General features: G+C 44.0%; 1 protein-coding gene across 1 annotated transcript in view; it reads left to right on the top strand.

The window, feature by feature from the left end:
• Nucleotides 1-12777, top strand: part of LOC132393530 (chloride intracellular channel protein 4-like) — a 100446-nt gene extending 87669 nt beyond the window's left edge. The window contains exons 5-7 of the mRNA XM_059968911.1: nucleotides 4529-4710; nucleotides 8827-8984; nucleotides 12503-12777. Of these exons, the coding sequence (XP_059824894.1) occupies nucleotides 4529-4710; nucleotides 8827-8984; nucleotides 12503-12584 (422 nt within the window). The 3' untranslated portion in view covers nucleotides 12585-12777. The remainder of the gene's footprint in view (nucleotides 1-4528; nucleotides 4711-8826; nucleotides 8985-12502) is intronic.
• Nucleotides 12778-15379: the final 2602 nt, after the last annotated feature.

Here is a 15379-nt window from a genome sequence, read left to right on the forward strand (position 1 = left end):
TACTTCGTCCAACATGAACTCCTGGCAGCCCTTCCCCCCCCTCCCCCTTCCTGTCCCCCAGCAGTGAGCTCTGTTTATTAGGCACCAGGGCATATTATGTTGAATTACCCCCAAAGTTAACTTAAGACTACACATGTTTTAGAATATGATGCACCCCACAATGCAGTTACAATCAGATTACAAAATAAACAGAAGTATCAACCTTAAATACCGTATACAGACACATATGCACATTTTCACATCCCCATTGCTAAAGAAATGGAATATTCTAGGTGTATGGTGGGAAAGGCAACATAAAGCCAATCCATTATGTAAAATATACCAAGGAAGACAATGACTTGGGCACCCTCAGTAGAATGACAAGTCAGTGTCTGTGTGTATTTGTGCACAGGTGAGTGTGTAAATGTGCATGTGTAAGGAGTGCATTTACCGAGCTCTCTCTGTCACAGACTATTGAATGGTTCCCTAGTACAAGAAGGGCTCTTGACTTCATAATCCGCCTCATGATCTTGCACCTTTACTGTTTACCTGCACCTCACTTTCTCTGTAGCTGCTGCACTTTATTCTGCACGGTTATTATTTTACCCTGTTCTACCTTAATGCATTGTCTAATGATCTGATCAGTATGCAAGATGAGCGTACTGTATCTCAGTACTTGCGACAGTAAAAATCCAAATCCATTTCTGACCTGGGAGAAGGGTACTGGCTGTTCTCTTTATCTATGCCTTTTATCAGAAACACCTCTATCTAATTACTTCTCATACTCCTTCAATCCAACGAGAAAAGCCCTTGCTTGTTCAGACTTTCCTCATAAGACATGCTGTCTAATCCAGGCTGTATCCCGGTAAATCTCCTCTACACCCTCTCTAAGGCTTCCGTGTCTTTCCTATGATGAAGCAACCAGAACTGAATACAATATTCCAAGTGTGCTTGAACCACTGACTAAGATTGATTAAATTTGATTGATTGTATTAATAAAAAGTATCTCAGAATTTCAAAACGTAAACACGAGGAAATCTGCAGATGCTGGAAATTCAAGCAACACACATAAAATGCTGGTGGAACACAGCAGGCCAGGCAGCATCTATAAGGAGAAGCACTGTTGATGTTTCAGGCCGAGATCCTTCGTCAGGACTAACTGAAAGAAAAGATAGTAAGAGATTTGAAAGTAGGAGGGGGAGGGGGAAATCCAAAATGATAGGAGAAGACCGGAGGGGAAGGGGTGAAGCTAAGAGCTGGAAAGGTGATTGGCAAAGTGATACAGAGCTGGAGAAGGGAAAGGATCATGGGACAAGGGGCCTCGGGAGAAAGAAAGGGGGTGGGGAGCACCAGAGGGAGATGGAGAACAGGCTAAGAGTCATGAGCAGAGAACTTTTTCGCCAATCACCTTTCCAGCTCTTAGCTTCACCCCATCCCCTCCTGTCTTCTCCTATCATTTCGGATTTCCCCCACCCCCTCCTACTTTCAAATCTCTTACTATCTTTTCTTTCAGTTAGACCTGACGAAGGCCCGAAATGTTGACAGTGCTTCTTCCTATAGATGCTGACTGGTCTGCTGCGTTCCACCAGCATTTTGTGTGTTCTCCGAATTTCAGCAAGGTTTTTATACTTTGATTTAGCACAGTGCCACCTGGTGGTTACAGTTATATGCTGATATTATCCACTATTTGACTCTGCAGTCATTCTTGCCTGTTTGATGTGATGGTTGGTTGACTGTTTTGTCAACCACTCCCCCATCCCAGCCAGAATACCATATTGTTCCATTATTTAAAAGCACAGAAGACCAATGGAGTTTGCACTTGCAGTGAAGTAGGATAAGAGGAGACTTGATAAAGGTGCATGGGATGTCAAGAGGGATAGATAGAGTGGATAGCCAACATTTTTTTCCTAGAGTAACAATGGTTAATGCCAGAGGACATCCTCTTAATGTGACTGAAGACAAATTTAGGGGAGAAGTCAGAGGTAGGTTTTTTACAGTGTTGGGATGTACTGCTGGGGGTGGTGATAGAGCCAGATATGTTAGGGTCGTTAAGAAGATTCTTAGATAAGCACATGGATGAAAGAAAAATGGTGGTAGGGTTATGGACTGTATAGGAGCGGTTTAGATTGCTCTTGGAGTAGGTTAAAAGGATGGTACGGCATCAATGTTGTATGTTGTTGGCTGGTGTGGGCGGAGATGTAATGTGAAAGGATAGAAACAAACTAAGTAAGTCGCAATATCATTCAAGAAAGGAAGGTGGGAGTGTAGACTGTATAAAAGCAAACTAAATATTAAACAAAAAATCTGAAATTAATTTATTTTCCCAGTCAGAAGCATGCTGAAAAAGTTTATCCCTTTTGCCAATCAACTTTCCAGCTCTTAGCTTCATCCCTCCCCCTCCTGTCTTCTATCATTTCGGATCTCCCTCTCTCCATCCCACTTTCAAATCTCTATCTCTTCTTTCCGTGTTAGTCCTGACGAAGAGTCTCGGCTCGAAACGTCGACTGTACTTCTTCCTATAGATGCTGCCTGGCTTGCTGCGTTCCACCAGCATTTTGTGTGTGTTGCTGAAAAAATTTACAAGCTTTCCCTCCCTTTACTGTCAAAACAAATTTCACATTAATATTCAACATTCAAGTTTATTTGTCACATGTACATTGAATTTTACTGGACAGTGAAACGCATCATTTGTATTAACAGCCAACACACCTGCAGGTGTGCTGGGGACTGGACACAAATGTCACCACACATTCTGGCGCCAACATAGCATCCCACAGTGCTTGGCAGAACAACACAGTACACGGCAGTGCAGGGGAATGGATCAGCCATGGAGCAGACTCAATGGGCCAAATGTCCTAATTCTGCACCAATATTTATTGATAGTATGGTCTTGCAGCAAGCAACAAAACAACAACAGCAAAAACAACACGAGTGAATCTGCAGATGCTGGAAATAAATAAAAACACAAAATGCTGGCAGAACTCAGCGGGCCAGACAGCATCTATGCGAGGAGGTAGTGACGATGTTTTGGGCCGAAACCCTTCATCAGGAGTGAAGTAACATGGGATGGTTGAGGGGGGGATAAGAAGTGGAGGGAGGGATTAAGTAGAGAGCTGGGAAGTGATAGGCTGGAGGGAAATGGGCTAGGGGGAAGGTGGAGAATTATTGGAAATGAAAGACGAAGATAGGTAGGGCTGGGGGAGATTATAGTGAGGGGGGGAAGAGAGAGAAAGAGAACCAGACTAAAATATAGATGGGGATGGGGTAAGGGGGGGTGCAGGGGTATCAACAGAGGTTTGAGTTGGATGTTCATGCCGGCAGGTAGGAGGCTACCTAGGCGGGAGATGAGGTATTGCTCCATCGACCTGCGTGTGGCCTCATCTTGACGGTAGAGGAGGCCATGGACAGACATATCAGAGTGGGAGTGGTCTGAGAAACTGAAGTGTGTGGCCACAGGGAGATCCCGCCACTGCTGGACTGAGCGCCGGTGTTCAACGAAACGGTCTCCCAGTCTGCGGCGGGTCTCCCCAATGTATAAATGGCCACATCCAGAGCACCGGATACAGTATATCACCCCAGTTGACTTGCAGGTGAAGTGGTGCCTCACCTGGAAGGACTGTCTGGGGCCTGGGATGGTGGTGAGGGAAGAAGTGTGGGGGCAGGTGTGGCACTTCTTCCGTTTGCAGGGATGAGTGCCCGGAGGGAGGTCAGTGGGGAGGGATGGGGGGGATGAATGGACAAGGGAGTCATTTAGGGAGCGATCCCTGCGGAAAGCCGAGAGTGGGGAGGAGGGGAAGATGTGTCTGGTGATGTGATCACGTTGGAGGTGGCGGACGTTACGGAGGATTATACGTTGGATCTGTAGGCTGGTAGGGTGATAGTTGAGGACCAGGGGGACTCTGTCCCTGGTGGGCTGGCGGGGGGATGGGGTGAGGGCAGAGGTGCGTGAAATACGGGAGACGCGATGGAGAGCAGAGTTGATAGTGGACAAAGGGAAGCCCCTTTCTTTAAAAAAGGAAGAGACATCTCCTTTGTCCTAGAATGAAAGGCCTCATCCTGAGAGCAGATGCGGCGGAGGTGGAGGAATTGAGAGAAAGGGATAGCATTTTTGCAGGAGACAGGGTGGGAGGAGGAATAGTCTAGGTAGCTGTGGGAGTTAGTAGGTTTGTAGTAGACGTCGGTGGATAGGCTATCTCCAGAGATAGAGACAGAAAGATCTAGAAAGGGAGGGAGGTGTCAGAAATAGACCAGGTGAATTTGAGGGCGGGGTGAAAGTTGGAGGCGAAGTTAATGAAGTGGACGAGCTCAGCATGTGTGCAGGAAGCAGCACCGGTGCAGTCATCGATATAACGCAAGAAAAGAGGAGGACAGGTACTGGTGTAGGCTTGGAATGTAGATTGACCGGTGTAGGCTTGGAACAAGCCCTGTTCCTGCATCTTTCCCACCGACATGCCGACCCCAGGACAGTTCTCCAGTGGATATAGTGACCATATAAGTCAGTGATAATAATTCTGAGTCTGATTCACCTGTCAGTTGTAGTTTTTTGCAGGTTTGGAAAAAGCCTTGCTGAAAGCTCTGAAGAAACTGGACGATTACTTAAACACACCTTTACCTGAAGAGATAGATGCTAACAGCACAGAGGAAGAACTTTGTTCCCGTAGGAAATTCCTTGATGGAGATGACTTGACCTTGGCAGATTGTAACCTCCTGCCAAAGCTTCACATTATCAAGGTTTGTCTTGTTTCATTTTCAAACTCGAGTGGGGTGGGAGATGGATTTTGAGAATAATTGATTTGAAGTTTATGTGGCACTGAGAATGCTGCAGGAACTCAGGACCCATCAGAGGATCTGGACAAATACCACACTGTTGTTACAGACTTTATAAAAGCAATTGTAAATGAGTGTGTCCCCTCAAAATCATTCTGAATCTTCCCCAAGCAGAGGCCCTATTTAAACCATGAATTCTGCAATCTGCCGAGGGCCAGATCAGTTGCATTCAGGTTGGCAACCAATTTAAATACAAGAGGTCTAGGTGCGATTTCTGGAGAGTCATCTCATGTGTAAAGTGACAATTTTGGACCAAACTTGAGTCACTGGAAAGGAAGCCCGACAGCTGCGACAGGGCTTGAATGCTATCACCTCTTCCGGTCCAGGTGGTGCTTGCATGCAACACTTCTTCTGGATAGATCATGAAACCATTTTTCATCACTACTTTTACGTCTTTTGCATTTGTTTCTTGTCTTGAATGTAATTCTGGGGAACTGTCGGAGCCTTTGCTTCGCTGTTTGGAAATTGTTTGGGTGCTTCAATGGTCTGCTGTCTCCGAGATTCCGGGAGGCACAGACAGTGTGAGCAAACCTCATAGTGAGCAGGCTGCAGGGTAGTGTGCAAGCCGATGTTTGACCCCACCTCACTGATGAAAGCTTCCATTGTTCACTGCTTAAAGTGACGAGGGTAAGTGAAACATCAAGGCGAGTGCGGAAGTTTGGAGATGGTTTGGGTGTTTCAGCACCCTGCTGTCTCCGAGACTCCTGGAGGCAGGGACAGTGTGAGCAAACCTGGAGGTGAGCAGGCTGCAGGGTAGCATGCAAGCTGAAGTTTGACCCCATTTTCTGATTATATTTTCCATTGTTTGCCGATCAGAGTGACAGGCGATTGAACCACCAAGGCAAGTGCAGAAGTTTGGAGATCGTTTGAGATCCCAGCGCTTTGCAGTCTCTGAGTGGATTCCTGGAGGCAATGTCTGTGAACCTTGTAGTGGGCAGGCTACAGGATGGGGTGCGTGCTGATGTTTGGCTCCATTTCACTGATGAAAGCTCCCATTGTTTGCTAACTAATGCAATGGGGGCAATTGAAACAAGTGCGGAGGGTGAGCGCCAGCTGCCTGTCTATTGATCAGTTGCTGTGTACCGAAGAGGGAAAGTTGTGCTGCAGTGTCTGGGCCAGAAAGCATCATTCACAGGTTTTCTGCTTTTTGGAATTGGACTTTGGACTATAGACTATTTTTCAGTCGTATGGTATTATTATATTCTATTTTCTCACCTGATCTCTTGGGTTTTTTTTGTGCAGGAGGAGGGATTTAGGGGCCGATGTGCCTGATCTGTTTTGCTTGTTTTTTTTGTGGGGGAAGGAAGGATTTGTGGGTCGATGTACCTGTTCCGTTTTTGTTCATTTCTTTTTGCTGTGAGGTGGGATTTGGAGGTTGACGATTTCTTTTTCTTTCTTGGTTTCATGGCTACCAATGGTTTCATGGAATTTCAGAATTGTATAATTTGATTTTAAAAAATGATGGTTTGAGCCTCCTACACAGTGAAATCAAGTGACATACAGCAGAGAAAACAAACTTTCTGCCCAGATGAGCTCAACGTCTTTTATGCTCACTTTGACCGTCAAAAATAGAGGCACCTTCACAAACTCTCACAACCCTGACGACCCTTTGATTTCAGTGTTTGAGGCCGACGCGAGAGCATCTTTCAGGAGGATGAACCCACAGAAAGTAACCGGCCTAGACAGAGTACTTGGCTTGAGTACTAAAGACCTGTGTGGGCCAACTGGCCCGACGTGCCTGATCCATTTTTTGGATCTTTAACCTCTCAACTTTGTCAGTCTTGGATTTGCACCTGCTTCAAACAGGTTTCAGTTATACTGGTATTATACTAAGAATAATGTGGTAGTTTGTCTCAATGACTACAATCCGGTAGCACTTACATTCACTGTGCTGAAGTGCTTTGAGAGGTTGGTGATGAAACGTATCAACTCCTGTCTGAGAAGAGACTTGGATACATTCCAATTTCCCTGCTGGAGTAACAGGTCATCAGCAGATGCCTTTTCATTGTCTCTTCACTCAATCCTGGAGCATCTGATCAGCGAAGAGGCGTACATGACAATGCTCTTCATTGACTACAGCTCGGCATTCAATAGTATCAAACCCTCAAAACTAACCAATAAACTTCAAATCCTAGGCTGTAATACTTCTTTGTGTAACTTGATCCTCGATTTCCTCACTTGCAACAACGTCCCCTCCACAATTTTCCAGCAGCTCTGGTGCTCCACAAGACATTGTGCTTGGCCCCCTGCTCTACTCGCTTTACACTTATGACTGTGTGGCTAAGCACAGCTCCAATGCCATATTTAAGTTTGCCAATGACACCACTGTCATTGGCTGAATTAAGGATGGTGATGGATCAGCATATAGGAGGGATATTGAAATCTGGCTGAGTGATGTCATAACATCAGCATCTCGCTCAGTGTCAGCAAAACTAAAGAGCTGATTATTGACTTCAGGATGAAGAAACTGGAGGTCTGTGAGCCAGTCCTCATCGAGGGATCAGAGGTGGAGAGGACCAGCAATTTTAAATTCCTCTGTGTTATCACCTAAGTACAATTATGAAGAACGCATGGCAACACCTCTACTTTCTTAGAAGTTTACAAAGTTTTGGTATGTCATCTAAAACTTTGACAAACTTCTACAGATGTGTAGTGGAGAGTACATTAACTGGTTTAATCAGAGCCTGGTACAGAAACACCAATGCTCTTGAATGGAAAAGCCTACAAGAAGTAGTGGATACAGTGCAGTCCATCACGGGTACAGCCCTCTCCACCACTGAGCACATCTGCACGAAGGAGAGAAGCATCCATCATCAGGGACACCCACCATCCAGAACATGCACACTTCTCACTGCTGCCATCAGGAAAAAGGTACAGGAGCTTCAGGACTCACACCACCAAGTTCAGGAACAGTTATTACCCCTCAACCATCAGGCTCTTGAACCAGAGAGGATAACTTCACTTGCCCCATCAGGAAACTGTTCCCACTGAGCAGGACTCACTTTCAATGACTCTTCATCTCATATTCTTGATACTTATTTATTATTATTAATTCTTTCTCTTTTGTACTTGCACTGTTTGTGTTCTGCCCCGTTGGGTGTGGCCTTTTAATGATTCTGTTGTATTTACTGATTGTCTGCTAGTAAATGAATCTCAATATGCTGACATAGAGGTACATTGATAATAAATTTGCTTTGAACTTTGAACTCAGCAGATCAGGCCAAATCTATGGAGAAGAATAAACAGTCAAGACTTTGGGCAGAGACCCTTTATCATGACTGGATAATAAGGGTGAAGAAGCTAGACCAAGAAGGTGTTAGGTGATAGGTGAGATCAGGTAGATGGGGGAGGGAGGAAGAAGAGAGAAGCTGGGAGTTGATAGGTAGTAAAGGTAAAGGGCTGAAGAAGAAGAAGAAGAAGAAGGAATCTTTTGCATACTAGGGGAATTAAGGATTATGGAGAAAAGGCAGGCAGGTGGAGATGAGTCCATGGCCAGATCAGCCATGAGCTTATTGAATGGTGGAACAGACTACTCCTGCTCCTACTTCTTGTTCTTAAGTACTGATAGAAGAAGACAATGGACCATGGGGAAAAAGGGAAGGAGGAAGGACACCAGAGGGAGGTTATGGACAGGTCAGGAGAAGAAAGGGGTTCGAGATGAGCCAGAAATAGGAAGGGGAGAAATTACTAGAAGTTAAGGAAGTTGATGTTCATGCCATCAGGTGTAATGTATTCACCTGATGAGAGAGGTCAGAGGAGAATGGCCTGTTTGGTTCAAGCTGACAGTGACTCAAATAACAGTGGTTATGCAGAAGATCACCTCTGAATGCATGACATGTCAAACCTTGAAGTGGATGGGCTACACCAGCAGAAGACCACAAGCACGTGCTCCGTGGTCACTTTACTGGGTACAGGAGGTACCTGATAAAATAACTGAGTGTTTATTTTGACAGAAAATTGGTTTATGTTGTTTTCACACCTATAAGAAATTAAACTTACTGTTTTTTTTCCTTCATGTAGATTGTAGCAATGAAATATCGAAATTTTGAAATCCCGAAAGAAATGACTGGAATATGGAGATACTTGAAGAATGCTTATGAGAGGGATGAATTTGTAAATACGTGTCCTGCTAATCGTGAGATACAAGTTGCGTACCTGGATGTTGCAAAGAGAATGAAGTAAATCCGTTTATAAAGCTTGGAATATACGCTTGAACTGTGTGATTCACTGCCTAGCAGTGAATCAAAATCCCTCCATTTCAAACAAAATGTATTATAAAGGGTTAATTTTTGTGCTTGTTCAATATCTTCACCACCGCTGTGGCCTTGAGCGTATGTGAACTGGTCATGGGAGTTTGATTGGAGCCGTGGGATATAATTCAACAGTGAGATTGCAAGACTATGGGAATGCAGCTGTGAGAACACAAAATCAGGTGAACACAGGGCTGGGACCGTGAAGTGTAGTGTCAAGTGATGACTGGTTCCAGGTTGCTGGTTTGAGCTGGTGTTAACGTATCGGTCCACTTACTGCAGTGTTTCATATTGGTGGAATGGTTATAAAATGGCTGGGGCCTTCAGAGTAGTTCTTCGAGGCCTCAGAGACAGGCTGGTCGTGAACAGTGCCGGTGATTGGTAGAACGGGAGTGGTGCTGCAGTAAAAGGGCCCGTGCATACCTAGTTAAGTATGTTAATGCTTAGTCTGTTCTGTCCTAATAAACATAATTTTCAGTAGATAATTGATGTTTGTGTCTATCTGTCTATCCAAGAAACTTTTGGTATAACGAAACAAAAAGGGGCAAACTTTTCATCTTTTTTTACTTTGAGATTTGTACTTAGATGCAGGACTGTACAAAGGTCTTGGGCACATATATGTAGCTAGGGTGACTAAGACTTAACATGGTACTGTAGAATTTTTACGTATTGCTGTCTATAGCTGCTGCAAAAAAACCAAATTTCGTAACTTATGTGAGTGGTGATAAACCTGATTCTGATACGGGTTTCTATTGTGGACTGAGAGTGGGAAAGGGGCAGGGAGAGGGGAATCATGGTTGGGAAAAGGGAAGAGGAGAGGGGGGGGGGAGTGGGAAGCACCAGAGAGACATTCGGCGATGATCAATAAACCAGTTGTTTGGAATCAAATGACCTTGCCCGGTGTCTCAGGGCTGGGTGTATCTGCACCCACACCACCCCCTGTCTCTGCCACCTGGCCCACCCACCTCCTGCGGGGCTCTACCCTCACCATTCCCAACATCCTTTGCTCCTGCCAGATTTGCAACCTCACTCTCCACTCCATGTTGCCAAACCCAGGACTGTGCAAACATCTTGGGCATATGCCTAAGATGCCTGCTCAGTACTGTACATTTTAACAGGCACCCTCAACAGTAGTAGACTGCCATAATGTTAATCATTTTAATTTCTGGAGGCCAGATCTGTCCAAAGAAATGAGGGTTTTCCCCTGATCATATAGATTTCCTCACACGTCTCAAAGTGATATGTGTTGTGGTCAGTCGGTCGTGGGCGTGTAATGCTGGTGTTGGAAGCATCGTGGTGCCTGCCGGTTGCCTCCAGCACGACCTTGGGCTGTACTGGTCATTGACGCAAATGACACATTTCACTGTGTGCTTTGGTGTACATATGACAAATAAAGTTAATCTTTTAAATCTTATTTCTTCCATGTAGAGAGAGTACATTTGCTCCAAACACACAGTCAGTGCATTCCAGATTTCAGCACACCCAAAGGTTACAGGAGAAGGCAGGAGAATGGGGTTGAGAGGGATAACCAATCAGTCATGATGGAATGGCAAATGGTGGAGCAGACTTAATGGTCTGGATGGCCTAATTCTTCCCACATGTCTTGTGGTCTTGTGGCACTAAGTCTCTTCTCAACCTCCTCTGTTCTAAGGGAAATGAACTAAGCCCAATCTGGTCTCTAAAGCGCGATATGAAATTAATTTAACATCCGTCATCCAAGCCCGAAGACTCACAAGCTAACCGATATTCTGACTGCTTGCAGAGCTATTCCATCTGTTTCCCCTGCTTCCACAGTAGCCCGTTCACACATCATTTTTTTTTCCTGAAAGTGGTGTTGCGAGTTGCTCTGTTGTAGAAGGACAGACTGAAGTCGCCCTTGTTAAAAGCCATGCAGTATCCAACATGCATTTTTCTGTAGAGATCAACAGAAGCAGAGAAGGCATCACAAGATGATGGATCCTTCAAGGTTCAGAGTACCACGCACTGTGCCAACCGTGTATGAAACATTTTGTGCACCAAGCAGGAAAACGTGCTGTTTCGTGGATACCCGTGGCGCATGCTCCCAGTGCAGCCTCTATTTTCTGCATCACGGAAAATGCCAATATTCATTAGTTTAACATTCCTTGCTCTCATTTAGACCAGGGGTTTCCAATGTGGGGTCCATGGACCCCATGCATAGTGGTATTGGTCTATGTGATTTTAAGAAAAGGTTGTGAACCCCTGATTTCGACCTTTCTATGAGTCTTGGCAATTAAATTGCCTGGAGACCCTGCAAACAAACAGTGTGGGTTCAATCCCGACCCTCAGTGATGTCTCTATTGGGCTTGTCCATGTGATTGTGTGGGTTTCCTCCCATATTAGTGAGTCGGTGGGTTTAGTTGTAAATTGATTGGTGAACAGTGGAGCTGAGTGGAGTTGTTGGGCCTGTGGGGAGAATATGGTGGGATTATTTCAAATAGGTGCTTTATGGTTGATGAAAACTTGCTGAGGTGACTGGCCTGTTTCTATTCTATATTGCCAATTCAAATAAAATTCTAGATTCTAAAATAATCAATGTGTTACAGTGGCAGCTGCAAAATTAGGGTTCCTGCCACTGTCAAAATCAGGGGTTCCCAATCTTTTTTTTTATGTCATTGACCAATATCATTAAGCAAGAGGTCAGTAGACCCCAGATTGGGAACATTTGGTCTATACACAAACAAGAGAAGATCTGCAGATGCTGGAAATCCAAGTAAAACATACAAAATGCTGGAGGAACTCAGGGTCTTGGCCCAAAACATTGACTGTACTTTTTTCCATAAATGCTACTTGGTCTTCTGAGTTCCTCCAGCATTTTGTGTCTCACCCCTGGCCTATAAGGAGTTTGTATGTTTTCCCTGTGACTGCATTGGTTTCTTCAGGGTGCTGTAGTTTCTATCCACATCCCAAAGACGAATGGATAGGATTGGTAAGTTGTGGGTGTGGGCTGCCCCCAGCACAACCCTGGTTTATGTTGGCCATTGACACAAAGCGGTACATTTCACTGTATGTTTCAATGCACGTGACAAACAAAGCTAATTTTTAATGGCATCCACCAATTGTGGGGTTCAGAGACTAAGCCAGCACTGATCGACCTAATTTTCCTTGTCTGCTACTGAGTGTATGTTGTCCTGGGACTGGAGTTGCGTCGAAGTCAGAGCTAGTAAGAATAGCAAGTTTCCTTTCCATTGGTAAAACAAGTGGTGTTTTATGAATGATTTCCTGATCTGTAGTCTGCATGCAAGTTCTGTGTAAAGTTCGAAAAGTCTGATGAATATAAAGACTGTTAAGCCAAAAAAATTTTTTTTTTCTGTGATTCAGAAATAGAGGTTTATGTGAAATAGCAACTCTCTTGCTCGATCTATGAAGCATTTATACAGGGCACATAGATGGTGTAACCTTTTTATTTGAAATTTAATTATTTACAGAGCATTCCTGTGGGCTTGCAATGTGTCCCATTGGGGACATTTGCAAAACAATTCCAACATGATGCTCAGGGCTGGTCTGTAATCCATGAAGGATGAAGAACTAGCGAAGAAGTGAAGATTGGGAATTAGCAGGGAAAGGTCATCAAACTGAGAGAGCTTTCAGCTGGTTGTATTTCAAACTGCCGAATTACTATGTGCACCATCTGTACAGCTGAAGGGGGCTGCTAGTGTTTGATGCTTGAATAGTTGATTTCTTCCTAGCTCAATGAAACTATGACCAGTGGACATGTATTGAACATGAATAAATAATATTTTCCATTTTGTTCCTTGTGTTTAATTGCTTGAGTCGTGCATGGTTTTCTCATGCATTAACCATTTCTGCCTTGGGGAAAAGTGACTGGCTGTCTACTTTCTCCATAATTTCTTATCACCAGGTTACACTTCTATCAAGTCTCCTCTCGCCCCCTTCGCTCCAGTTACTCTCCAGGTGTGTTTTGTTTTATCAGCAATGGGCAGCAGTGCTACACCCACCCATTCACCTCCACTCAGGGCCCCATACAGTCCTTCTGAGTTAGGCAACACTTCCCCCGTGGATCTGTTAGGGTGGTCTATTGTATCTGGTGCTCCTGATGCGGCTTCCTCCACTTTCTCGAGATCCAACGTAGACTGGGGAACTGCTATGTCGAGCACCTTAGCTCTATCTGCAAAAAGCAGGATTTTCTAGTGACCAAGCATTTTAATTCCTATTCCCATTCCCATTCTGACATGTCAGTCCATGGCTGCCTCTTCTGCCATGATGAGGCCACTCTCAGGTTGGAAGATCAGCACCTTGTATTCCATGTAGGTAGTCTCCAACCTGATGGTGTGAACATTGATTTCTTCAACTTCTGGTAATTTTTCCCCTTTCTCTGATCTTCATTTTCCCACTCTGGTACCTCCCCTTACTTTTTCTCCTCACCTGCCTATTATCTCCCCTGGTGCCCCTCCAGCTTCCCTTTCTCCCATGGTCCACTCTCTTTTCCTATCAGTTTCCATTTTCTCCAGCACTTTACCTTTCCCACCTATTACTTCCCAGCTTCTTTCATCATCCTTCCTCCCCCACCTGGCTTCACCTATCACATTCTAGTTTGTACTCCTTTCCCTCCACCCCAACCCACCTTATTCTGGCATCTCCCCCCTTCCTTTCCAACCCCGATGAAGTGGCTTGGCCTGAAATGTCAACTGTTTATTCCTTTCCGTTGACGCTGCCTGACTTGCTGAGTCCCACCAGCATTTTATATTTGTTGTTCGGGATTTCCAGCATCTGCAGGATCTCTTGTGTTTGCATTTTACTTTGTGCTTTTACTTGCTAATGCAGAAATGCAGCAGGGAGTTTAATGGTGCAACGCGAGAAGGTCAGGCTGAGTGGAATTTCCTAGAAGGGAAGGGGCCTTTCCTAGGAGGCCAAGATATCTCAATCACCTTCCTGATAATTAGCTAAAAACAAGTTCCTTACCTGCCTGTTTCTTAAGTCAGTATGGTGTTGTACAAGTGAAAAATAAGGAGGGGAATAAAATAAGAGAAACAAATTGAACTAACAACAGTAAAGGTTGTTGCAACTGTTCTTTACCTATCATTAATTGGTTTCTATAGCAATGAAAGGATAAAGTAGTGATATATCCCTCAGACATCTCTGGGCCATTTTGTTTTACATGGACAGCTTTATGGTTCTTGGAAGATTATATCTTGGTGTTGGGGAGAATTGTCTTCATGATCACTCTCCAGCTTGGTTTCAATGGAGGAGCTGAGATTTCATTGCCTAAGTCAACTGAAGTGTCGTCGGAAGTCTTCACAAAGGAATCCTTTCAGTTTGAATAGTAAATGTCAGGATTTGTTACCAAGGAAAGCACCATGAAATTCTAATGTTAATTCTAATGTTAATATAAATTAATGTACGGTGCAAAGTGTTGGATAAAGCAAATTAGCTAATAAAAAGTAAACATTTATTTCAATAAGATATTATAAGTACACATTTAACTATATTATTGGAGTAACATTTTTACACAAGACAAGAAGAAATCTTATTAGACTTTCAGTGCTCTCAGTTGAAGATAGTATTGAAAGCTTAAATGGTGAAACTTTCCGTCAGATATTTTAGTTGCTAGGTTGCTGTCCAGGTCCATTCCAAGTGCAGTGAAACTCAGTTGCAATACTTCCAGAAACAAGCTGCAAAGTAAAGAGAATGATTTTTGAGTAATTTGTATTCTGGGTTTAAAATATTTTAATCCCATTATTTTATAAAAAGTAGTGAATACGGCACCAGTCCATCACGGGTAAAGCTCTCCTAACCATTGAGCACATCTACATGAAGCACTGTCGCAGGAAAGCAGCAGAGACCCAGGGCATGTTCTCGTCTTACTGAAGTGAATGTTCACTTTTTATTAGCTGCCATCAGGAAGAGTGTACAAGAACCTCAGGAGTCACACCACCAGATTCAGGGATAGTTATTACCCCTCAACCATCAGGCTCCTGAACCAGAGGGGATAACTTCACTTGCCCCATCACTGAACTCTTCCCACAACATATGGACTCACTTTCGGGGACTCTTCATCTCATGTTCTTGATATTTATTGCTTACTTATTATTATTAATGCTTCTTTTTGCATTTGCACAGTTTGTTGTCTTTTGTCTTCTGCACTCTGGTTGAATGCCCTAGTTGGGCAGCCTTGCATCAATTCTGCTATGGTTATTCTATAGATTTGTTGAATATGCCTACAGGAAAATTAATCTCAAGGTTGTATATGGTGACATATATGTACTTGACAGTAACATTTACTTTGAACTTTAAAGTTGATACAAATTATTCATAGTATTCCCTGTTAGTTTTTAAAATTTAAT

Source organism: Hypanus sabinus, chromosome 4, assembly GCF_030144855.1.
Source record: "Hypanus sabinus isolate sHypSab1 chromosome 4, sHypSab1.hap1, whole genome shotgun sequence".
Classification (NCBI taxonomy): Eukaryota; Metazoa; Chordata; class Chondrichthyes; order Myliobatiformes; family Dasyatidae; genus Hypanus; species Hypanus sabinus.